The following is an 18395-nucleotide window of genomic DNA, read 5'->3' as shown; positions in this document are numbered from 1 at the left end:
CGTCAATTAATATGTCTCAATCAAAATTGTACAGCCAGAAGTACAGAAAAGAGTGGGAGTCTGTACCTGAACAAATGTCAAATCATATGTTTTGCAGAGATGGCCAGTCAATTTGAGTATGTTTTACATTTATTTTTTATTAAAAACAAATCAATACATAAAGCACATGAGGGAACACAAACATACATAGATTACAAACAATGGACAATTAAGATCAATTGGATAAAACAATTCCTAAGAAGACACACTTCTATCTGGAATTGTATTCCTCATCATGTCTTCTCTACTTTTGGTGGCCTTAACTTCATGTTGTTTTGCAATTATAATATTGACAAAGTTCCAGTGAAACTTTCTGCTTTTCTTGTCATCATAGTCCTTAATTTATAAACACAATTTTTGTCCACACAGATATATATAGAATAATCGGGATATATTGTATAAAAATACCTCTCTGTTTTTAGAATATTGGTTCTGAAATAATATCCTATTGGTGAGCCAACTGGTAAATGCAGAGGGTCTTTCACTCAGTTAAAAGAATTCGTATCACTTTACAAGGTCCCTGTAACACCTAAAGATGTTTGTTGCTATGTTGCTATGTTATTCGGGAACGTGTCAAGACCTGACCCTCAGATTCTACCTTCTTTTGACCCTGTTGACTCATCAGTAGGAAAGATTTGTTTCTCTTTTGGTCCATTCAACAACAGAGCGATACGATCCTTGTTTCAGCAGGATGTTGTATCTATACCTTATGTCATGCCTTATTGGAATGGATTTATTGATAATATCTGTTGGGAAAAAGTTTGGATGTTGCCAAACACATACCTACTTGTTAACAAAGTTAAGGAAGTTTCCTTTAAAATTATTCATAAATATTATCCTGCCAACCACTATATGAAGAAGTTTAAGGAAAACATCAACTCAAATTGCTCCTTTTGTAATGACCACCCAGAAACAGTTTTGCATCTTTTTTGGCATTGTATGCATGTAAGAAAACTGTGGCAAGACATCAGTAGGTTTATAATTGAACACATTTATGAAGATTTTACACTATTGTGAAGAGATGTACTGTTTGGATTCTTTACATACAATATAAATAAGCGGAATAATTTTTATGTAATTAATTTCATTATTCTTTTGGCCAAATTTCATGTACACAAATGTACATTTACAAACAGAAAACCACATTTTCGTACCCTACAAAAATAAATTGAACTGTATTTTAAGACGGTTAAATGCTCTACTAACAAAAAAGCTGTTAGAATTGTAAGTATATGCATGTCCTTTAAGGTGCTTGTGTAATTGTAATGTGATATTGTACCCCCTAGCTCGATTGTCTATTGTTTGTAATCTATGTATGCTTGTGTTCCCTCATGTATTTTATGTATTGATTTGTTATTAAAAAGAAAAAAACGTGCAAGCCACTGCCGACTGATTCCGGTTCATATGCAAGTCGGAACTAGGAAACTCGGACATTTCCTACTTGTTGATTCGTTGAATGCGGCACGCATATTACTACAACCAGTTAGCACATTGGACATGTTAGAGTTGTATAGTTTCAACTAGAACATGAACGCGGCACGACTGATCTACAAAGAACCTTGCGTCATAAATAACTACTCACGGGGAGCGTTTGAGTGGTAAGGCTAAATTAACCGACTGTAGAGGAAAGTCGCGGAGTGAAGTCGGGGGAGGTGCATCTGCGACAGCCGAAGGTCAGACACGAATCTGGTTTTCCAACAGCAACGCTCAGATTAATCTGTCAGTGTTGCCATTGTTTATACGTTTTTCTTTATAATGTCGAAATAAACACGTTTTCAAATCATACACTAACAAACTGACATCATGTGTGTACTGTACATTGTACAATCAATTAGTGTGAGGGCCTCAAACATCACATGAATTTATCCACTGTATACATTAATCATGGCAAAATTGGTTCCTGATTCAATTATTTTCTTTGGTTACTTTTGCACGAGTAAAAAAACAACTAATAATTGGTTAACAATGTACAGTAGCTGTCTACAATGCAGGCAATGGCTGCAGGATGAAATTGGTGAAGAGCAACTGCAGAAACTTGCAGTGGACTTCAGTCAAAACGTCATGATCACATGACAAGTTGGACAATTTTTATTGCAACACACTTTGGTCACCGACTTGACAAAGTGATTGGCTCGAACGCGCCCATTATTATTTGTAGTCAGTCAGTTCAAGAGCATAAAACGGTGTTGTATCATGGTTAAATTTCAGTCACGACTCGCCTTTAAAGCTGGCTGCAATGTCAAATGCACCCAGTCAGTCAGTTATAATTTACCCAATGGGTAAAATAATTGTCTCATTCGACATTGAAGCCGACTTTAAAGGCGAGTTTGAGACTTGACAGATCCACAAATCACCTTGCATCCTAAATAACTACACAATATTGTTTGTAGATCAGTGGAGGCTGGTGGGCGGCGCTATAGTAGGACGGGCTCATTATAATGGCTGGAATGGAATGAAATCAAACACGTTAAACATATGGAAACCATGTTTGACTCTGTTCCATTTCTTCCATTCCAGCCATTACAATGAGCCCATCCTCCTATAGCTCCTCCCATCAGCCTCCACTGTTGTAGATCAGTCAGTCAGTCCCAATTTACCCATGTTACATCACAGTTCTGACGCTCTCAAACATGGCCATAATGTAATTGTGTATTTAATCCTCTATGAAAACCAAATGGTCCAAACATAATGTCTCTACCATAATCCATTCAAAAGTTATTTAAGTTTTTATCCTTGTAGGATCGACAGAATTTGGGTAACTACTGTAAATCAATGGAGGCCAGAGAAAAAAAGCGGTCAAAAATCCTAGAGAGATTTACCCGGTTACCAAAACGTCACACCAGGGTAAGCCTACACAAAACACGACCCTTATTTTAAGTGTTTCTAAGATCCCCTATGGGAAAAATGATTGGAACCATTTCCCTGTTTGACCGCTAGCTTTTATGGGTATTATGATTCATACTATGGTACTCTGTTAGGTGATTTCTTCTCTTCTCAGCTGTCTATCCTGGACTCCTGGTTTCAGCCAATCGGTGTGCCCGAATGGACATTTGGACTCTGGCCCTTCCCACTCTAGCTCAGAGTGATCAACATCAGCTGATGAGGATGCAAAGTTTTCAGTGTGTTTTCTAGAAGTGTTTATGCGTTCATCTGCCATAAGAAGTGATCGTGTGTTTCTATGTGTGTCGTGGTGAACTAGACTGGAGAATAAAACTCTGGATATGGACAGATCTGCCTGGTTCTTGCCAGATCGCCTGTAGTGGGTCAGACTAAAGTAGAGTCAGTTTACGTTACTAGCGGGTAAGGGCATCTTCAGCCAACCGCTCAGGCGGGTCCAACTAGCCGTTTTTACACCTGTTCTTTTTCAAAGATTTCTCACAAAAACAAGGGTATCTCTGTGAAATGTCAACGAAGCACTGAGCATATACCAAGCTTATTATTTTCAAAACCTTTTACATTTAATTCCGCTTGTGTCATCCTAATTTAGTTTTTTGCGACCCGCGGAAACAACTTTGAAGACGACGACCACAAAATGTAAAATCCTCAAAAGATGTTACGAGAAACCTGCATTGCAATGTCAACAGAGCTCGGTGCTTATTATCAGATGTATTTTGAGACGAAATCCGAGTTTTGGGATATAGTGTCAATAAAATGTTAGACAATCATATTTGTCTTTGTAAAACGGCCAGAGTGGGTGGAGACCCTATGACCTATGTCATTGACCGTGTTCGAGAGCATCAAAACGACTGCAGGTGACTGCCGACTGACTCATCGACAAATCACATTTAATCATAAATAACGACTCGTTATTATTTGTAGAGTCAGTCACAGTTTACCCATAATACGGTTTTGATCCTCTTGAACACGGCCAATGTCTTACGTCAGAAAGCACGAGGAGCATTACCCTGACGTAAGACAATTATGCACCCGATGTATCAAAAACAACTGGGAATTTGGAAAAAATCATATTTCCGATTTCAGTGCATTCACGACAACTGAGAACTCGGGAAAAAAACGAGCTCCAACCTGGAAAAATCGTTTTGAACGGTAATCCCACTCGGAATTACATGTCGGTAACCCAGGCCCCTTTCCAGAGCGCAGACTTTGCGACCTGAAGATCACTGACGTCGAATTTCCCAGACGTAATGAAAACAAAAATATACAGTACATTATGGGTTTAAACCTCTCGACACGTGCTTACATGGACCTGTGTGTCAATATTTTGATTGTATGACTTAATCTGCCTTTTTATTGATGTTTTATTTTGATTGTATGACAAAAACATTTTTGAAAAAAGGGCATTTTACGTTATACAATCAAAATGTAACTATGAGATCATAAACAGTCCCCAGCTCAGACCTTTACCTTAGGACTCCGCCACTCCAGTCAAGCCCCATGGGGGAAAAGATGGAGAGGCCAAGAGGGTATGTGCCTTCTTGAGATGCAAAACAATATTTTAGGTGTTTTTGACAGCAAAGATAGATGAAAGGGCAAATGGCTTGGAGGTCATGGTTAGGGAGAATACGATGAAAATTGAGGCCATTAAAACATCTGTTGACTATCTTCGGAGAAGTGAAAACCCTCAAAAGTGACATGAAGAAAGTGGAAGTTATCTGCCAGGAAAATGAAAAGAAGGTAGCTGAACTCGAGCAAAAGGTGAATGAGGCAGAGAGATACCAGCGCAGTTGGAACCTGAGGCTCCATGGAATTCCAGAGCAGGTGGGTGAGGACATCAAATGCAGAGTTGTTGACATCTGTGGAGCTGTCGTTCCCAAATCAAAAGCCAAACTTCAGGAAAATGTAGACAGCGTCCATCGTTTGGGAAGACTTAAGGATCAAGACAAAGAGACCGAGGACAACCGTCATCCGGTTCACCAACAGATCTACACGGAATCTTCTTTGGATGCGAGCAAAGAATTGTGAATTCCTCATCAAGCAACAAAAATTGAGGTTCATGGAGGATAGGACCTCAGCAGACAAAGTGACAAGAGAGAAACTGGCCGAATGTGGCTGCAGCTCGAAAGGCAGGGAAAACTGCATTTTTTAAAAATATATATATTTTTTAAATCGGTGCAAGAGTGATCATCGATGGGAAAGAAATGCGGCCAAATCAGAACATTTGCGTGAGAGTCAGATTCTAACTCGGACAGAACTGTCAGGCCAAAAAACTGATTACCAGGTGAAAAGCAGCCTTTTATTATAAAAATGTACACAAGCACTTGAATGAGAAAAGGCTGACCTGAGAACTGGTAAGCTAAACACTAACTATAGGTGAATAACTGCTTATTGTAAAGTCTACGCAATGTTTCCCCCTTGTGGGAGTAAGAATACTTTGGTAACTTTATGACCATTTTTGTTGTTGTTTTTTGTTTTTGGAGAGGTTAATAATGTGATGGAAATCCTTTTGAGTTACATATCCATAGGAAACGCTTATATTAGCATAACAAGGTTGTTGGTTGAAGTTTGTCTTTATCTCTTTGTTCAATTAATGTCAGGGGTATTCGTATTTTACTCAAGCGTATAGCTATTTTCCTGTATTGAAAACGGTTTAATGCAGACTTTTACTTTTTACAAGAGACTCATGCTTGTTCTTCCGATCTATCTTTTTGGAGAAAAAAAATCAATGGGGTAATGATATCTGGTTATCATACGGCAACAACCACTCTGCAGGTGTAACAGTTTTAAGAGGTGCATTTAAAGGGAAGGTCATCAGTAGTAAGACTCACCACTCTTGGACGTTGGTTAATTTTAACAGTACATTTCAACAGTGAAATGTTTTTATTAGGGAATATTTATGCATCCAACAACAGGATATTATTTCGAGAATTTGAATAAATTAATAGCGTTATAGGTGTATTTCAGGCTATCAAAATTATCTGATCTTAGGTGGAGATTTTAAATCTGTATCTAATGTGATGATTGACAGATATCCCCCTCCTAACGGATCCAGCATAGTTAATCCTGAGTTTAATAACCTATGTCTTGGTCTTGGATTAGTCGATATTTGGACATCTAAATATCCTGATTAAAAGGAATTCACTTGGAGTAACAAGGACATGTCCAGACAGTCAAGAATTGACTTCTGGTTGATTTCTAATTCATTAGATAATTCTGTTGTCAAGGTATCAATTGAACCATCAATACTTACTGATCATAAAGTTATATTCTTATCTTTAAATATTAATGGATCTGAAGTTAAACCGAATCCGAGTCATTGGAAACTCAATAGTAGACTGTTGGAAGATGATCATTTCAAGATGGATGCCAAAGATATTAAACAAGACAATTGGAGGGAAGCCCAACTATTTATGTCTTATTGGGAATGAATGAAGTATGAAATAAGACAAACAGCCATGAAGAGAGGTAAATAAATTGTTGAACTTAAAAGAATGAGAGAAGATAAACTTGTTTCGGAAATACTTTCTCTCATCTCTATGGAGGACCTTGATGAAGAGGGAAAGGGTCTGTTATTCTCTTTACAACTAGAAATGGACAGAATGTATGAAGAGAAAGCAAACGGGGCATTTGTAAGATCAAGAAGGAGATGGTTGGAGGAAGGTGAAAAAAATACAAAATACTTTTACAATTTAGAAAGAAAGAATTCTGAATATATTCATAAGCTCAATATAGATTGCAAAGAAAATTAAAACCCCAAAGATATTTCAAAATATGTTTCAGAATTATATACCAACCTTTATACCTGACTTTCTAGACTCTGTCAAAGACTGCAAAATTCATAGATGAAGACTTCCAAAAGTCTTGTGATGAAATTATTTCTATTAATGACATTTAAAAATTGTATCAGCAATTTAAAAGAGAACAAATCTCCAGGGAATGATGGCATTATCAGTGAATTCTATAAATATTTTCAGGAGGATATAATTGAATTTATATTTAATGTTTTTAAGGAGGCAATTGTATTAGGGGCCCTGCCTGTTTCTATGACACAGGGCCTAATTTCTGTAATACTCAAACCAAACAAAGATTCTATGATGATTCTATGATGATTGAAAATTGGAGACCAATCACATTAATGAACAATGATGGAAAGCTACTTGCATCCATCTTTGCAGAAAGACTTTAAAAAAGGTATTGACCAAATCATTGATGATACCCAGTCTGGTTTTATGAAGGGCAGACATATATGTAATAATATTAGAATAGTATTGGACTTGATAGACTACAATGAACTCATCATGGAAGATAGCTTCATTTTATTTGTAGACTTTTACAAGCCATTTGATACAGAACATTATTTTATTTTTGAGAATTCAATTTTTTTGGTTTTGGTCAATATTTTCAAAATGTAATTAAGACACTTTACAATAATAGTAACAGCTCTGTAAAATATCCCATGGAACTTCAAAGATTCGACATTAGACGTGGAATTAAACAAGGATGCCCAATTTCTCCTTTCTTATTTTTATTGGTCACACAAGTTTTGGCACTTCATATAAATAAGGATAGTTTTAGGGGTATTCAGATACAAGACAAAGAGATAAAATGTTCACAATTGGCTGACGACACCACCATTTTCTTTTTTTGAAAGATCATAATGAAGTCAAGAAAGCTATTGAGTGTATTAATGCCTTCACACATGTATCAGGTTTATCTCTAAATATGAGGAAATGTGAAATATTTCCTTTGAAAAGATGTGACTTAAACTCAGGATGTAATATCCCTGTAAAAGATGTGGTCACATATCTTGGTATTACAGTTAGCACAGATCAGAAAGAAAGGGCCAACTTAAATACCTCTCCTATTGTAGAGAAAATTGCAAAGAGACTCATCTCCTGTTTATTAAGAGATCTTTATCTGGACGTGTACTTTTATCACAATCCAGATGAGTTTATACCTCCCTTGACTTGGATGTTCCTCTGTCAGTAACTAAAATGGTTGATACTAAATGATTCCAACAAATTGGTGGTCTAGAATTCTTACTCAAATGCAACTTTGATATTGGTAAAATCCCTATTTAAGCTTGCAAACTTTCATAAACAAGTACTTCTAACTTGGAACCTCATGTACAAACACAATTTTCCCCCTCATAGGTGTACAATCTGGAATAATAAAGACATAAAATACAAAAACAAGTCTTTGTTTTTCCATAACTGGTTTGACAACATTATTTGGGTTAAACAATTATTGAATAATGGACAACTATATGATTATCCAGAATTTTTTGAACACACAATGTTACATTCACTCCTGAGGAGTATCAAATTGTTGTTAGAGCGGTCCCTAAAGGTGCTATTCTTCTTTTAGGAGAATATAACAGTACTCCCAAGTGCAACTGTTGAGGATTCTGTAGCCTCAATACAACTAGAAGGAATTGACATTTTATATATAACATGTATTTTATATATAACATATAACATGTATATAAAGGAAACTATGTGTAACTATTCCCTCTGCTAAAATGTACTGGAATGCAGCCCTATGACAAGTGAACTGGAACACAGTTTCATTGTTGTCTGGTAAATATTGTATATCTAATAAGGTGAAAGACGTATCATACAAACTCATTCATAGAATCTACCCTGTAAAGACCTTTATTATACACAGATTTAAAATAGTTATTGATAACAAATGTGTATTTTGTGATTGTGACCCAGAGACTCTTGACCATTTATTTTGGGACTGCTCTTATGTTAGAAGATTTTGGTGTGAGTTAGAAGATTTTATTTTAAAATAACTGTTAAGGTTAATTTGAAAGACTCTGATATTATGTTTTATTTTGAACCAAATGATATGGACCCTGATTTAACTTTCATTGTTAATTTGTTTATCATTTCATGGAAGATTCTTTGTCCATAAAATTAAGTGGGCAGAGAACAAACCCCTTTTCACATTATTTAAGATAAATTGAAATATTTTTTTAAAATGATCAGTAAATGTAAAAACAAAAAAGTAACACGCACCATAAAAGTATCTAACAAATTGAAAATCAATCTTGATATGTAAAACCCCGTCTGTTAGGTTTATGTGCTCTTGTTTGTATATTTCTATTTTTTTTTTGTATTTGTGTTCATAATAAAAATGTAAACATAAAAAAAGAGTTCATAAACAACGCCATAAATCGTTGTACATGTCGCAAAGCAAAATATTGACCTACTGTGCGTGCGTTACCGTTTCCATGGTAACTTGGACGCGAAAAGAGTTGAAAGCTGACAGATATCCCACCAAGAGAAAATGGTGAGCAGTTTTCAAACAAATGTTAGCTACTTTATCTAACTAGTGAGTTAGAAAATGAATATCTGGTTAGGTTGTTAAGATGTTAAGTAGCTAGATACAGCTAGTTGCATAAGTTACTTGCTCTGGCAACAAACTGGCTACATAGCTAACGTTAGCTAACTTTGGTTTAGCCAACTAAGTAATCTAGCTAACGTTAGCTAACTACTGCAATTATGATGCTCCTGCAAGTCTGTGTTTGTTTCTTTTTGCTTCGTTCAGCCTTATCTTGCTACAGCTAAATACTCTATCCCCTAACTTTCGATTCTGTATGTTCTCTCCCTGTTAGCCACCCAAGGATGCAAAGGTATTTCTGTTAACTACTGTTATGAATAGCATAATATTGATTCATGAGAGATTTAACAAGCTAGGCCTAGTAGATATTTACATTTATAGCTAGCGAAATTGAATATAATATCACATTCTCAATTTATCCCCAGCATCTCAGAGTTGAAGTTCTTTAGATAGCCATGCTCTTTATCTTCATACTCACTTTTGTAATGCCCACAACTTGCAAGAATTCAGTAGTTTGCAGATGTGTCTATGATCACAATCGATTACATTCGTTCATCATGTTGAATTGTTGATTTGGCTCAAGTCTGCCCAAAAGAAAGGAGGCAAGCTCAGTAAGGCTGAAAAGGAGCAACTTCAGAAAGAGGAGGATGAGAGAAGACAGAAGGAAGATGGTACTGGTCATTTCTCATTATCATTCAATCCATGACGACACCTCTGTCATATGCTAATTGTTGTATGTCTGTGTGCACATTTGTGCCATTTGATCTGTTTTATTGAACTGCCATTTGTATCATAGATGCTTCAATAGTATGCACAGTGATACATCAGTAATACATCAGATGCACACTATTGAAGTAGCCCCATGAGTGTACTGTATGTTTGACCCATGACTCCTTTCCCCCTCTGACTGTGTAGAGGAGGCTCGACTCCTGGCTGAGAAAGAGGAGCAAGAGAGGCTGGAGAGAGAGAGAAAGGAGCAGGAGGAGCATCAGAAACTGGAACTAAAGGTATTACCATCACTGACCATTATCATTCATGGTTATCGGTGTGTTTGTGTACAGAGAGGGCTCTTGAAGTTAAACCTGTCCGTAATGTTCTAATGAAAAAGAGTGATCATTGCTTGCTTTCTGTGACAGGACAAAGATCGCAGAGAGGATGAGCTGAACGAACTGCGTCATCTAGTGGAAGAGAACCAGACTGCAGTCACCAAGTGGGAGACTGACTCCAGAGCGAAAGCCAAGGTGTGTGATTGTTCTAAAGCTCTAACTCTGACTTTTGTGTAGTTACTAAGATATTAGCTATGCTAGTCCGAGCCTTCATGTTATGGTTTTACCAGACACAGTGTCCAAGAGACTACCGTAATGCCCTTGGTAGATGTAGATAAATAAATCAGATGAGCCCCATTTGACATAGTTAAACACTGCTCGTTTTCTCCCTAGTGGGACAGGTACATGTGTTGTGACGGGAGTCCAGACCCGTCAGTCCAGCAGGAGATCAACACCTTCATCAACCTGTGGTGCGAGGACCCAGAGGTCCAGATCAAACCGATTCTAAAGGAGTGTGCCCTGGCGCTACGGGTGGGTTTACTATTAAACACCAGGGTAACATTATGGAGACGGGGATTCTACCGGTTCTGAATGTGTCCGATAAGAACGCTCAATTCCGTTTTCCATTTGAAAACACTTGTTCCTGTTTGAGCCCACTTAACGGGACTCTGTCAAGAGCACTTCTATTTGAGACCGGTATTGATCTGTATAAGGATTCTACCAAATGAATGATGAACATAAACACGGCTGCACTTCATCTCCGCCTGCAGCTGCTAGAGGAGCTGGAGGGTATACTGAGGGACGAGCCTGAACCAGCTGATGCCCTGAGGTACCAGGAGACCCTGCTCTCCATCCAGACTCTCATCCAATCCAAACTTGACCGCAGCACTGAGGAGATACTCAAGGTAGGGGTACTGATGATGTTTAAGACATGTAGAAAACATGTCTGACAGTTTTAGGAAACAACTGTATTTAAGTTTTGTAATGTAACATGAGCATGTTTTGCTGAAGTCTGTGTGTTTCTCCCTGGCCACAGTGGGCCAATGCTCACTCAGACATTGAGACGGGGAACATGCAGACAGTGGTCCAGGATGACATCATCACACTGTGTCTGTGGGCCAACCTTAACAAGAACCCAAGGCACGTCACAGACGTATGTCTGACTTTTGTTCTATTCACTTCACACAACTAGAGACTTTCTATCTAGTCTCCTTGCTAACAGTCTTTTTCTACTCAAACCCATTCTTATGGATGTGTTGGGTAAAGAAAAAAAACAGAACAATTTAGTGTTTCTCTCTCTGTGGCTCTCCAGGTTTAAAGGGTTCCAGTTCGAGGAGGTGGGACTGGGCTTTGAGCTGCCCAAACAGCTGGCAGTCAGTGACGTCGCTGTGAGAATCCTCCACACCCACTACGACCACTTGTCTCACCTGGCTAACCTGAAAAGCCAGAACCCCAGCAGGATGTCCCTGGGCCTGGGGACCAGGGAGGAACCCCTTCTGGAGGGAGCGACCCACGTGGGGGAGTGTGGGGAGACGGAGGGAGATGGTGACAGGAGAGGGAGCACACAGCAGGGAGGTGCAGAAGAAGAGGTGCAGTCTGTCAGAGGGTCTGAAGGCAGGAAGGTAAGCTGGAAACAAAAAGGATGAATTAAACCAATTTTAAAAAGTGACATAGGCTAACGTCTGTGTGCGTATCCATGTGTGAATGTGTATGCGTGTCAGAGTGCGGTGAGTGTGATATCTATGAAGGAGGAGGGGAGGAGTGGTCAGAAGCAGCTGGAGGATGCGCAACAGAAGCTGGAGGAGAATGGGAGTCAGATAGATACAATGTTAGAGGGAGATGACTCAGGTGAGACTACAACTGGCTCAGAGGACAAAGTGGTCAAATAACAGTCCCTTTATATATTTCACTGTTCTGTTTGGATTCTTTTTAGTGTCATGTTTAGGGTTGCAACATTCCTGGAATCAGGAAAGGAATAAGTAGGAAATCCAGAAGTCCTTCAAACAAGATTGCTGGGAAAAAAATAGAATTTGGGGAAAGTTTCCAGAATTTTGCAACCCTAGCCATGTTACTATAAACACGGCTTGTGAATTAACCTGCCCCTTTCATTCCATATTGTGATTCCCATGTTCACCTGTACGTGTGTCTTGTCCAGGTGAGGGAGACTCCACCCCTACCCCGATGGACCCAGTGATGGACAGCTATGAGGGTCAGGTGGTTGACCTTCAACAGTACACACCCCTGGGAGGAGTCTTCTACTGCGATGTCTTCCGTCTGCCGCCACAGTCCCAACAACTCAATGGATGGGAGATGAGAGAGGTGAACCAAAACGACCAAGTACAGCACCTATGCTGAACAAAAATATAAACGCAACACGTAAAGTTGTCACACAACACAATGCCACAGATGTCTCAAGTTGAGGGAGCGTGCAATTGGCATTGCCTGCAGGAATGTCCACCAAAGCTGTTGGCAGATAATTGAATATTAATTTCTCTACCATAAGCCACCTCCAATGTTCTTTTAGAGAATTTGGCAGTACGTCCAACTGGCCTCACAACTGTAGACCACGTGTAACCACGTCAGCCCAGGACCTTTACACCTGGCTTCTTCACCTGCGGGATCGTCTGAGACCAGACACCCGGACAGCTGATGAAACTGAAGAGTATTTTGTCTGTAATAAACCCCTTTTGTGGGGAAAAAAACGAATTCTGACCTCCTGGACCCGGCTCCCCAATGGGTGGGCCTATGCCCTGCCATGGTTACGCCCCTGCCCATTTTTGTGAAATCCATAGATTTCGGGCCTAATTTATTTCAATTGACTGATTTCCTTTGAACTGTAGCTCATGGAACTCGGTGAAATTGTTGCATGTTGGGTTTATATTTATGTTCAGTATAGTTCAGAAAGTGCCCTTTCTGACAGCAGTTTCCCTTCCTACTCCATGGACTTTCACTGGGCACCCAGTCTGTGGGTTACTGAATGTGTAAACTCCTTGATAAATTATATGATGCATTAATCAAGAGGACTAGATAACCTTGAGGAAAGTAACAGAACCAGCTTTATTTCTCTGAGTTAACATCAGTGTCTCTCCCCAACCCCCAGCTGTTGGACACAGGGCTGCAGCCGTTCCCCTACCCCACAGAGCAGACTCAGATCCAGGGCTCTGCCTCCATGAAGCTGGAGGACACTGGGGTCTTGACCAGTCCCCCTGTAGGGGTCACAGTCACCCTGCCCGACTCTGTCCTATTCCTGGAGGACCCCCAGGTGGCCCGCTGGGACCCTGAAGGTGAGAGACTCCTGGAGAACTGGACGGGCTCCACATGGGACTGATAGTGATTCAAGTATTTAACATATGCCAGAATCTGAATGTAGTTCCTACCTTGTGGGGGAGGCACTCTACCCAGAAAGTACAGACCTTTCAGATAGAAATGTGTGGAGTTGACATGATTCCCTTTTCTACATTATTGAGAGCCATGATGTCTAGTCAACACATCTAAAAATTATGTCAATCAATAGGTCAGCACTGGAAGACCGACTGCATCAGTGAGACGTCGTACGACCAGGCAGAGCGGAAGATCTCGTTCAAGATGGACTCATTCTACGCCTTCACGCTTCTACAGGACTCGTATGCCAACATGCCGTTCCAGAGCTGGGAGCTCAGACCACTGGGCCAGGACTCTGCACTGCTCACCATCACCGCAGCCCTCACTGAAGTCAGCATCACCATCAAGGCAAGAACTCGCTGTCTGTCATGCTCAATCTCCTCCAGACACTGTTGGGTGCATCTCAACAGTTTAAAATGGCTTCCTCTATTCGTGAACATTCCTCAGTGATTCATATCTGGGGAAACAGTATTGTGGAAATCTAGACAATGTTTTCAGTGGTAATGAAGGAAACAAGGCTATTATTGTATTGAGGAATTACCCAAATCCATGAGATAATGCATCCTGATTCATCTCTCTGACAGGGCAGCAAGTGTATGCTCCAGTCAGACCAGGAGAGAGGACTGAACCACATCCTGGGCCAGTGGATGAGTCCCTCTGAACTGCAGAAAGCCATGGTCAGCGCCGGGGTCAACATCTTCGTCAACCAATACTCCGACAAATATGTCAGCGTAAACGCAAAGGTGAGTGCCATCAGCATACTGTGAATTAGATGATGCATGATGTTGCACAAAGCAATGTGGGCACACAATTCATGTTGCTTGGAACACTGTTGAACCTGTATATCAACAAAAACCTAAACTCAGCCAAAAAAGAAAACGTTATTTTCAGCAAACATGTGTAAATATTTGTATGAACATAACAAGATTCAACAACTGAGACAAACTGAACAAGTTCCACAGACATGTGACGAACCAATTGAATAATGTGTCCCTGAACAAGGGGGGGCGGGTCAAAATAAAAAGTAACAATCAGTATCTGCTGTGGCCACCAGCTGCATGTAGTACTGCAGTGCATCTCCTCATGGACTGCACAAGATTTGCCAGTTATTGCTGTGAGATGTTACCCCACTCTCCCACCAAGGCACTTGCAAGTTCCCGGACATTTCTGGGGGGGGAATGGCCCTAGCCCTCACCCTCTGATCCAACAGGTCCCAGACGTGCTCAATGGGATTGAGATCCGGGCTCTTTGCTGGCCATGGCAGAACACTGACATTCCTGTCTTGCAGGAAATCACGCACAGAATGAGCAGTATGGCTGGTGGCATTGTCATGCTGGAGGGTCATGTCAGGACGATCCTGCAGGAAGGGTACCACATGAGGGAGGAGGATGTCTTCCCTGTAACGCACAGCATTGAGATTGCCTGCAATGACAACAAGCTCAGTCCGATGATGCTGTGACACACCACCCCAGACCAGAACCACCCCAATCCCGCTCCAGAGTCCATGCCTTGGTGTAATGCTCATTCCTTCTAAGATAAACACAAATTCAACCATCACCCCTGGTGAGACAAAACCGCGACTCGTACTTTTTTGCCAGTCCTGTCTGGTCCAGCAACTGTGGGTTCGTGCCCAAAGGCGACATTGTTGCCGGTGATGTCTGGTGAGGACTTGCCTTACTACAACAGGCCTACGAGCCCTCAGTCCAGCCTCTCTCAGCCTATTGCGGACAGTCTGAGCACTGATGGAGGGATTGTGTGTTCCTGGTGTAACTTGGGCAGTTGTTGCCATCCTGTACCGATCCTGTGCAGCTGTTACATGTGGTCTGCCACTGCGAGGACGATCAGCTGTCCGTGCTGTCTCCCTGTAGCTGTCTTAGACATCACACAGTACGGACATTGCAATGTATTGCCTTGGCCACATCTGCAGTCCTCATGCCTAAGGCATGTTCACGCAGATGAGCAGGAACCCTGGACATTTTTCTTTTGGTGTTTTTCAGAGTCAGTAGAAAGGCCTCTTTAGTGTCCTAAGTTTTCATAACTGTGTCTGTAAGCTGTTAGTGTCTTAAAGAACATTCCACAGGTGCATGTTCATTAATTGTTCATTGAACAAGCATGGGAAACAGTGTTTAAACCCTTTACAATGAAGATCTGTGAAGTTATTTGGATTTTTATGAATCATCTATGAAAGACAGGGTCCTGAAAATGGGACATTTTGTTTTCACGAAAAATACAGGTTGGGGTGTAGAAACGTTGGATGCGGTATCTTTCTCCTCCCTTGTAGGACCCTCTAAAAAAAATGTGGATCTGAAAATCTGGTTAGGCTTAAATGGTGTTGTTGAAAAGCTTGTCATAACATTAACCTTTTCTCCAGGACCCTCTGATAGAACATGCTGTGTATGAACAGATGGCCCTGCTCTCCTCTGCCTTTGCCTTCTCCTGGAGCCAGTGGAACACGCAGTGTGGCCATGAGCGTCTGGTGCTGCAGGTACACTCACACTTAGAGATGCATACGGTTTAAACACTCACATCCTCACACTGAGTCCTTGGATAGAGGACCTCCCCAGAAAGTAACAGAAGTAGCTTCAGAATCAGGAACAAGGAAAGAGCTGCAGTGCATATAGGGGAAACACTGAGCTGGTTGACTGGACAGACTAGATTTGGTTGAGATTCACCTCTAGTACTGACATTTCCTTGCACAGTACTTAGTCCTTGCAGATGGACAGGATATTCACCCTACTATTGATACCTTCTCTCCAAAGTGTGAGAGCACCTAGCAGCCATCCCAGTGTCGTTGTGGTGTGTACAGTAGGATTAACCTCTCTCCCAGGTGTGTGAGCACCTAGCAGCCATCCCAGTGTTGTTGTGGTGTGTGTACAGTAGGATTAACCTCTCTCCCAGGTGTGTGAGCACCTAGCAGCCATCCCAGTGTCATTGTGGTGTGTGTACAGTAGGATTAACCTCTCTCACAGGTGTGTGAGCACCTAGACCCGGTCCCGGTCCGAGATGACTCGTGGTGTGTGTACCTGCTGGGGGCCCAGAGGAGCCAAAGGCTGAGGATCAAGGAACACAGTGAGGCGTTCTCTCCAGAGCTGGACCCCGGCAGTGAGTTCCACTCCACCTTCCTGCACATGCTCCGAGACGGCATGTCTCCCGCCGGACAGGACCGATGCTCTCACCACCTGTTCGTCGACGCCGTGCACAGACTGCTGCGTGCCACACGGCCTCTCACATACTCCTGACTACAGTAGATACTAGACCCCCAAGCTCTGTCAGAGTAGCCAACAACCACAGATCTAGGATCAGATTTAACTATTCCCGATCATAACTTTAACCATTAGGGGGAATATGTATATCTGATCTTGTATCAGGTAGGTTAGCGGCAACTTCAACCTACTGTGTGGAACACCGTGGGTATGACAGACTGCTAACTGAACTTTAACCCTTACAACAGATGGACCCTCATGTAAAACCACAAAGCTTATTTCTGTAGAATAAAGTTCCTTTAATGTGTAAAGTTGGACTCTCCCTCTTTGGAACATATAAAAGTGGATGAATTTCATAAGTGAGCACTTAAAGAAGTAGAGTAAAAACCATTTGTATGAGCTTGTAACAAAACGCTGGTTATAACACAAAGACGCAATATAATAGATACACACATATCCCCTAACACTAATGCTGTCAAACGATAAATTACACATGAAAAAAATGGCATTTTAATTGTTAAAATGGTGGCCTCTTCAGGCAACCGCAAATACCATAATAGATTCAGAAGTTTACTATGAAATGTGTTTAAAAAAATAAGTGGCTAAATACACTGTCCATGAGCAAGCATGTTGATGTCCATAGGATGATGGACCAACAAATACTCAAAAAAGGTGTGACGTGATTGGATAGCATGCGCTGAAGTCCATTACATGATTGGACAGCCCAATGCTGGTGTCCTCCTTGACTTGATTGGTCAACATTGTGCCCACATATACAACAGCCAGCAACATTACAATCCCCCTTCAGTAATGGCGCTGTAGAATGTCTCCGGGCACCAATAGGAAATCTGTGGTCAGTGTTCAGTAGCCCCAGTACAAACACCGACTGCTTCACACTAACTAGTCTATCACACGTGATTGTTCAAGTTGCAGAAGACCTTCCAGGGGTTGACCATACCCAGGTGCCTACCCGTCCATCTCCGTCTGTTGGGGCCACAGCCCCTCTAAACCGGTGGCTGTCCGTTGTGCCTCAGCCCTGTGTAGGGCCACAGGAGCTGCTGGATGGTCACCCAGGAGTCCCCGGTCCCCACGGGCGCTCCATCCACGGCCGGCTGCAGCACCAGGCTGGCTAGGAGGGCCAGGAGGCCTGCTAGGACCACTACTAGGGCCAGCCAGAGCCACAGTCCTCGGGACCCGCTGGCTGCAGACGCAGGCCGGGAGGAGTAGCCCAAACACGGGGCTGCTGCGGCCTGCTCTGCCAGGATGGGACTGGAGAAAGAGTGGGAGAGAGGGAAAGAGACGATTTAGAATGGACGCCAAAGTAAGACTTAGCCTGGGTTAGCCGAAGCCAAGCTAATGTCTGTCAGTCTTCCCAAAGCAGTGATGTAGCGATGCAGAAACAGACTGGCGCCTAGGCTAAATTAGGATGGGGTTAGCGGCGTGGACTGACCACCACTCCGAAGCGTTCTCTGTAGCACAC

General features: G+C 41.5%; 2 protein-coding genes across 5 annotated transcripts in view; one reads left to right on the top strand and one right to left on the bottom strand.

The window, feature by feature from the left end:
- The first annotated feature begins 1464 nt into the window (after nt 1-1464).
- On the top strand, nt 1465-17232 carry LOC123994606 (dynein axonemal intermediate chain 7-like). 4 transcript variants are annotated; one of them, XM_046297405.1, is made up of 18 exons: nt 1465-1712; nt 2779-2883; nt 3038-9234; nt 9560-9577; nt 9869-9956; nt 10201-10292; nt 10422-10526; nt 10725-10862; nt 11102-11236; nt 11368-11471; nt 11644-11953; nt 12053-12179; nt 12487-12650; nt 13432-13615; nt 13846-14060; nt 14297-14455; nt 16084-16197; nt 16682-17232. In XM_046297405.1, the coding sequence occupies exons 3-18, from the start codon at nt 9232-9234 to the stop codon at nt 16949-16951; spliced, it is 2226 nt and encodes a 741-aa protein (XP_046153361.1). In that variant the 5' UTR covers nt 1465-1712; nt 2779-2883; nt 3038-9231; the 3' UTR covers nt 16952-17232. The 4 variants fall into 4 exon arrangements, with proteins under 4 accessions (XP_046153361.1, XP_046153360.1, XP_046153363.1 ...); XM_046297404.1 differs by having other exon boundaries at nt 3018-9234; XM_046297407.1 differs by having other exon boundaries at nt 3018-9234; nt 16540-16825.
- The window catches only part of LOC123995500 (inositol 1,4,5-triphosphate receptor associated 2-like), a 34620-nt gene continuing 33415 nt past the window's right edge, over nt 17191-18395 (bottom strand). The window contains 1 exon segment of the mRNA XM_046299152.1: nt 17191-18184. Within this exon segment, the coding sequence (XP_046155108.1) occupies nt 17920-18184 (265 nt within the window). The 3' untranslated portion in view covers nt 17191-17919.

Source organism: Oncorhynchus gorbuscha, linkage group LG14, assembly GCF_021184085.1.
Source record: "Oncorhynchus gorbuscha isolate QuinsamMale2020 ecotype Even-year linkage group LG14, OgorEven_v1.0, whole genome shotgun sequence".
In the NCBI taxonomy this organism is placed as follows: Eukaryota; Metazoa; Chordata; class Actinopteri; order Salmoniformes; family Salmonidae; genus Oncorhynchus; species Oncorhynchus gorbuscha.
Note: the sequence above shows the minus strand (reverse complement) of the source record. Positions and strands in the feature narration are given on the sequence as shown.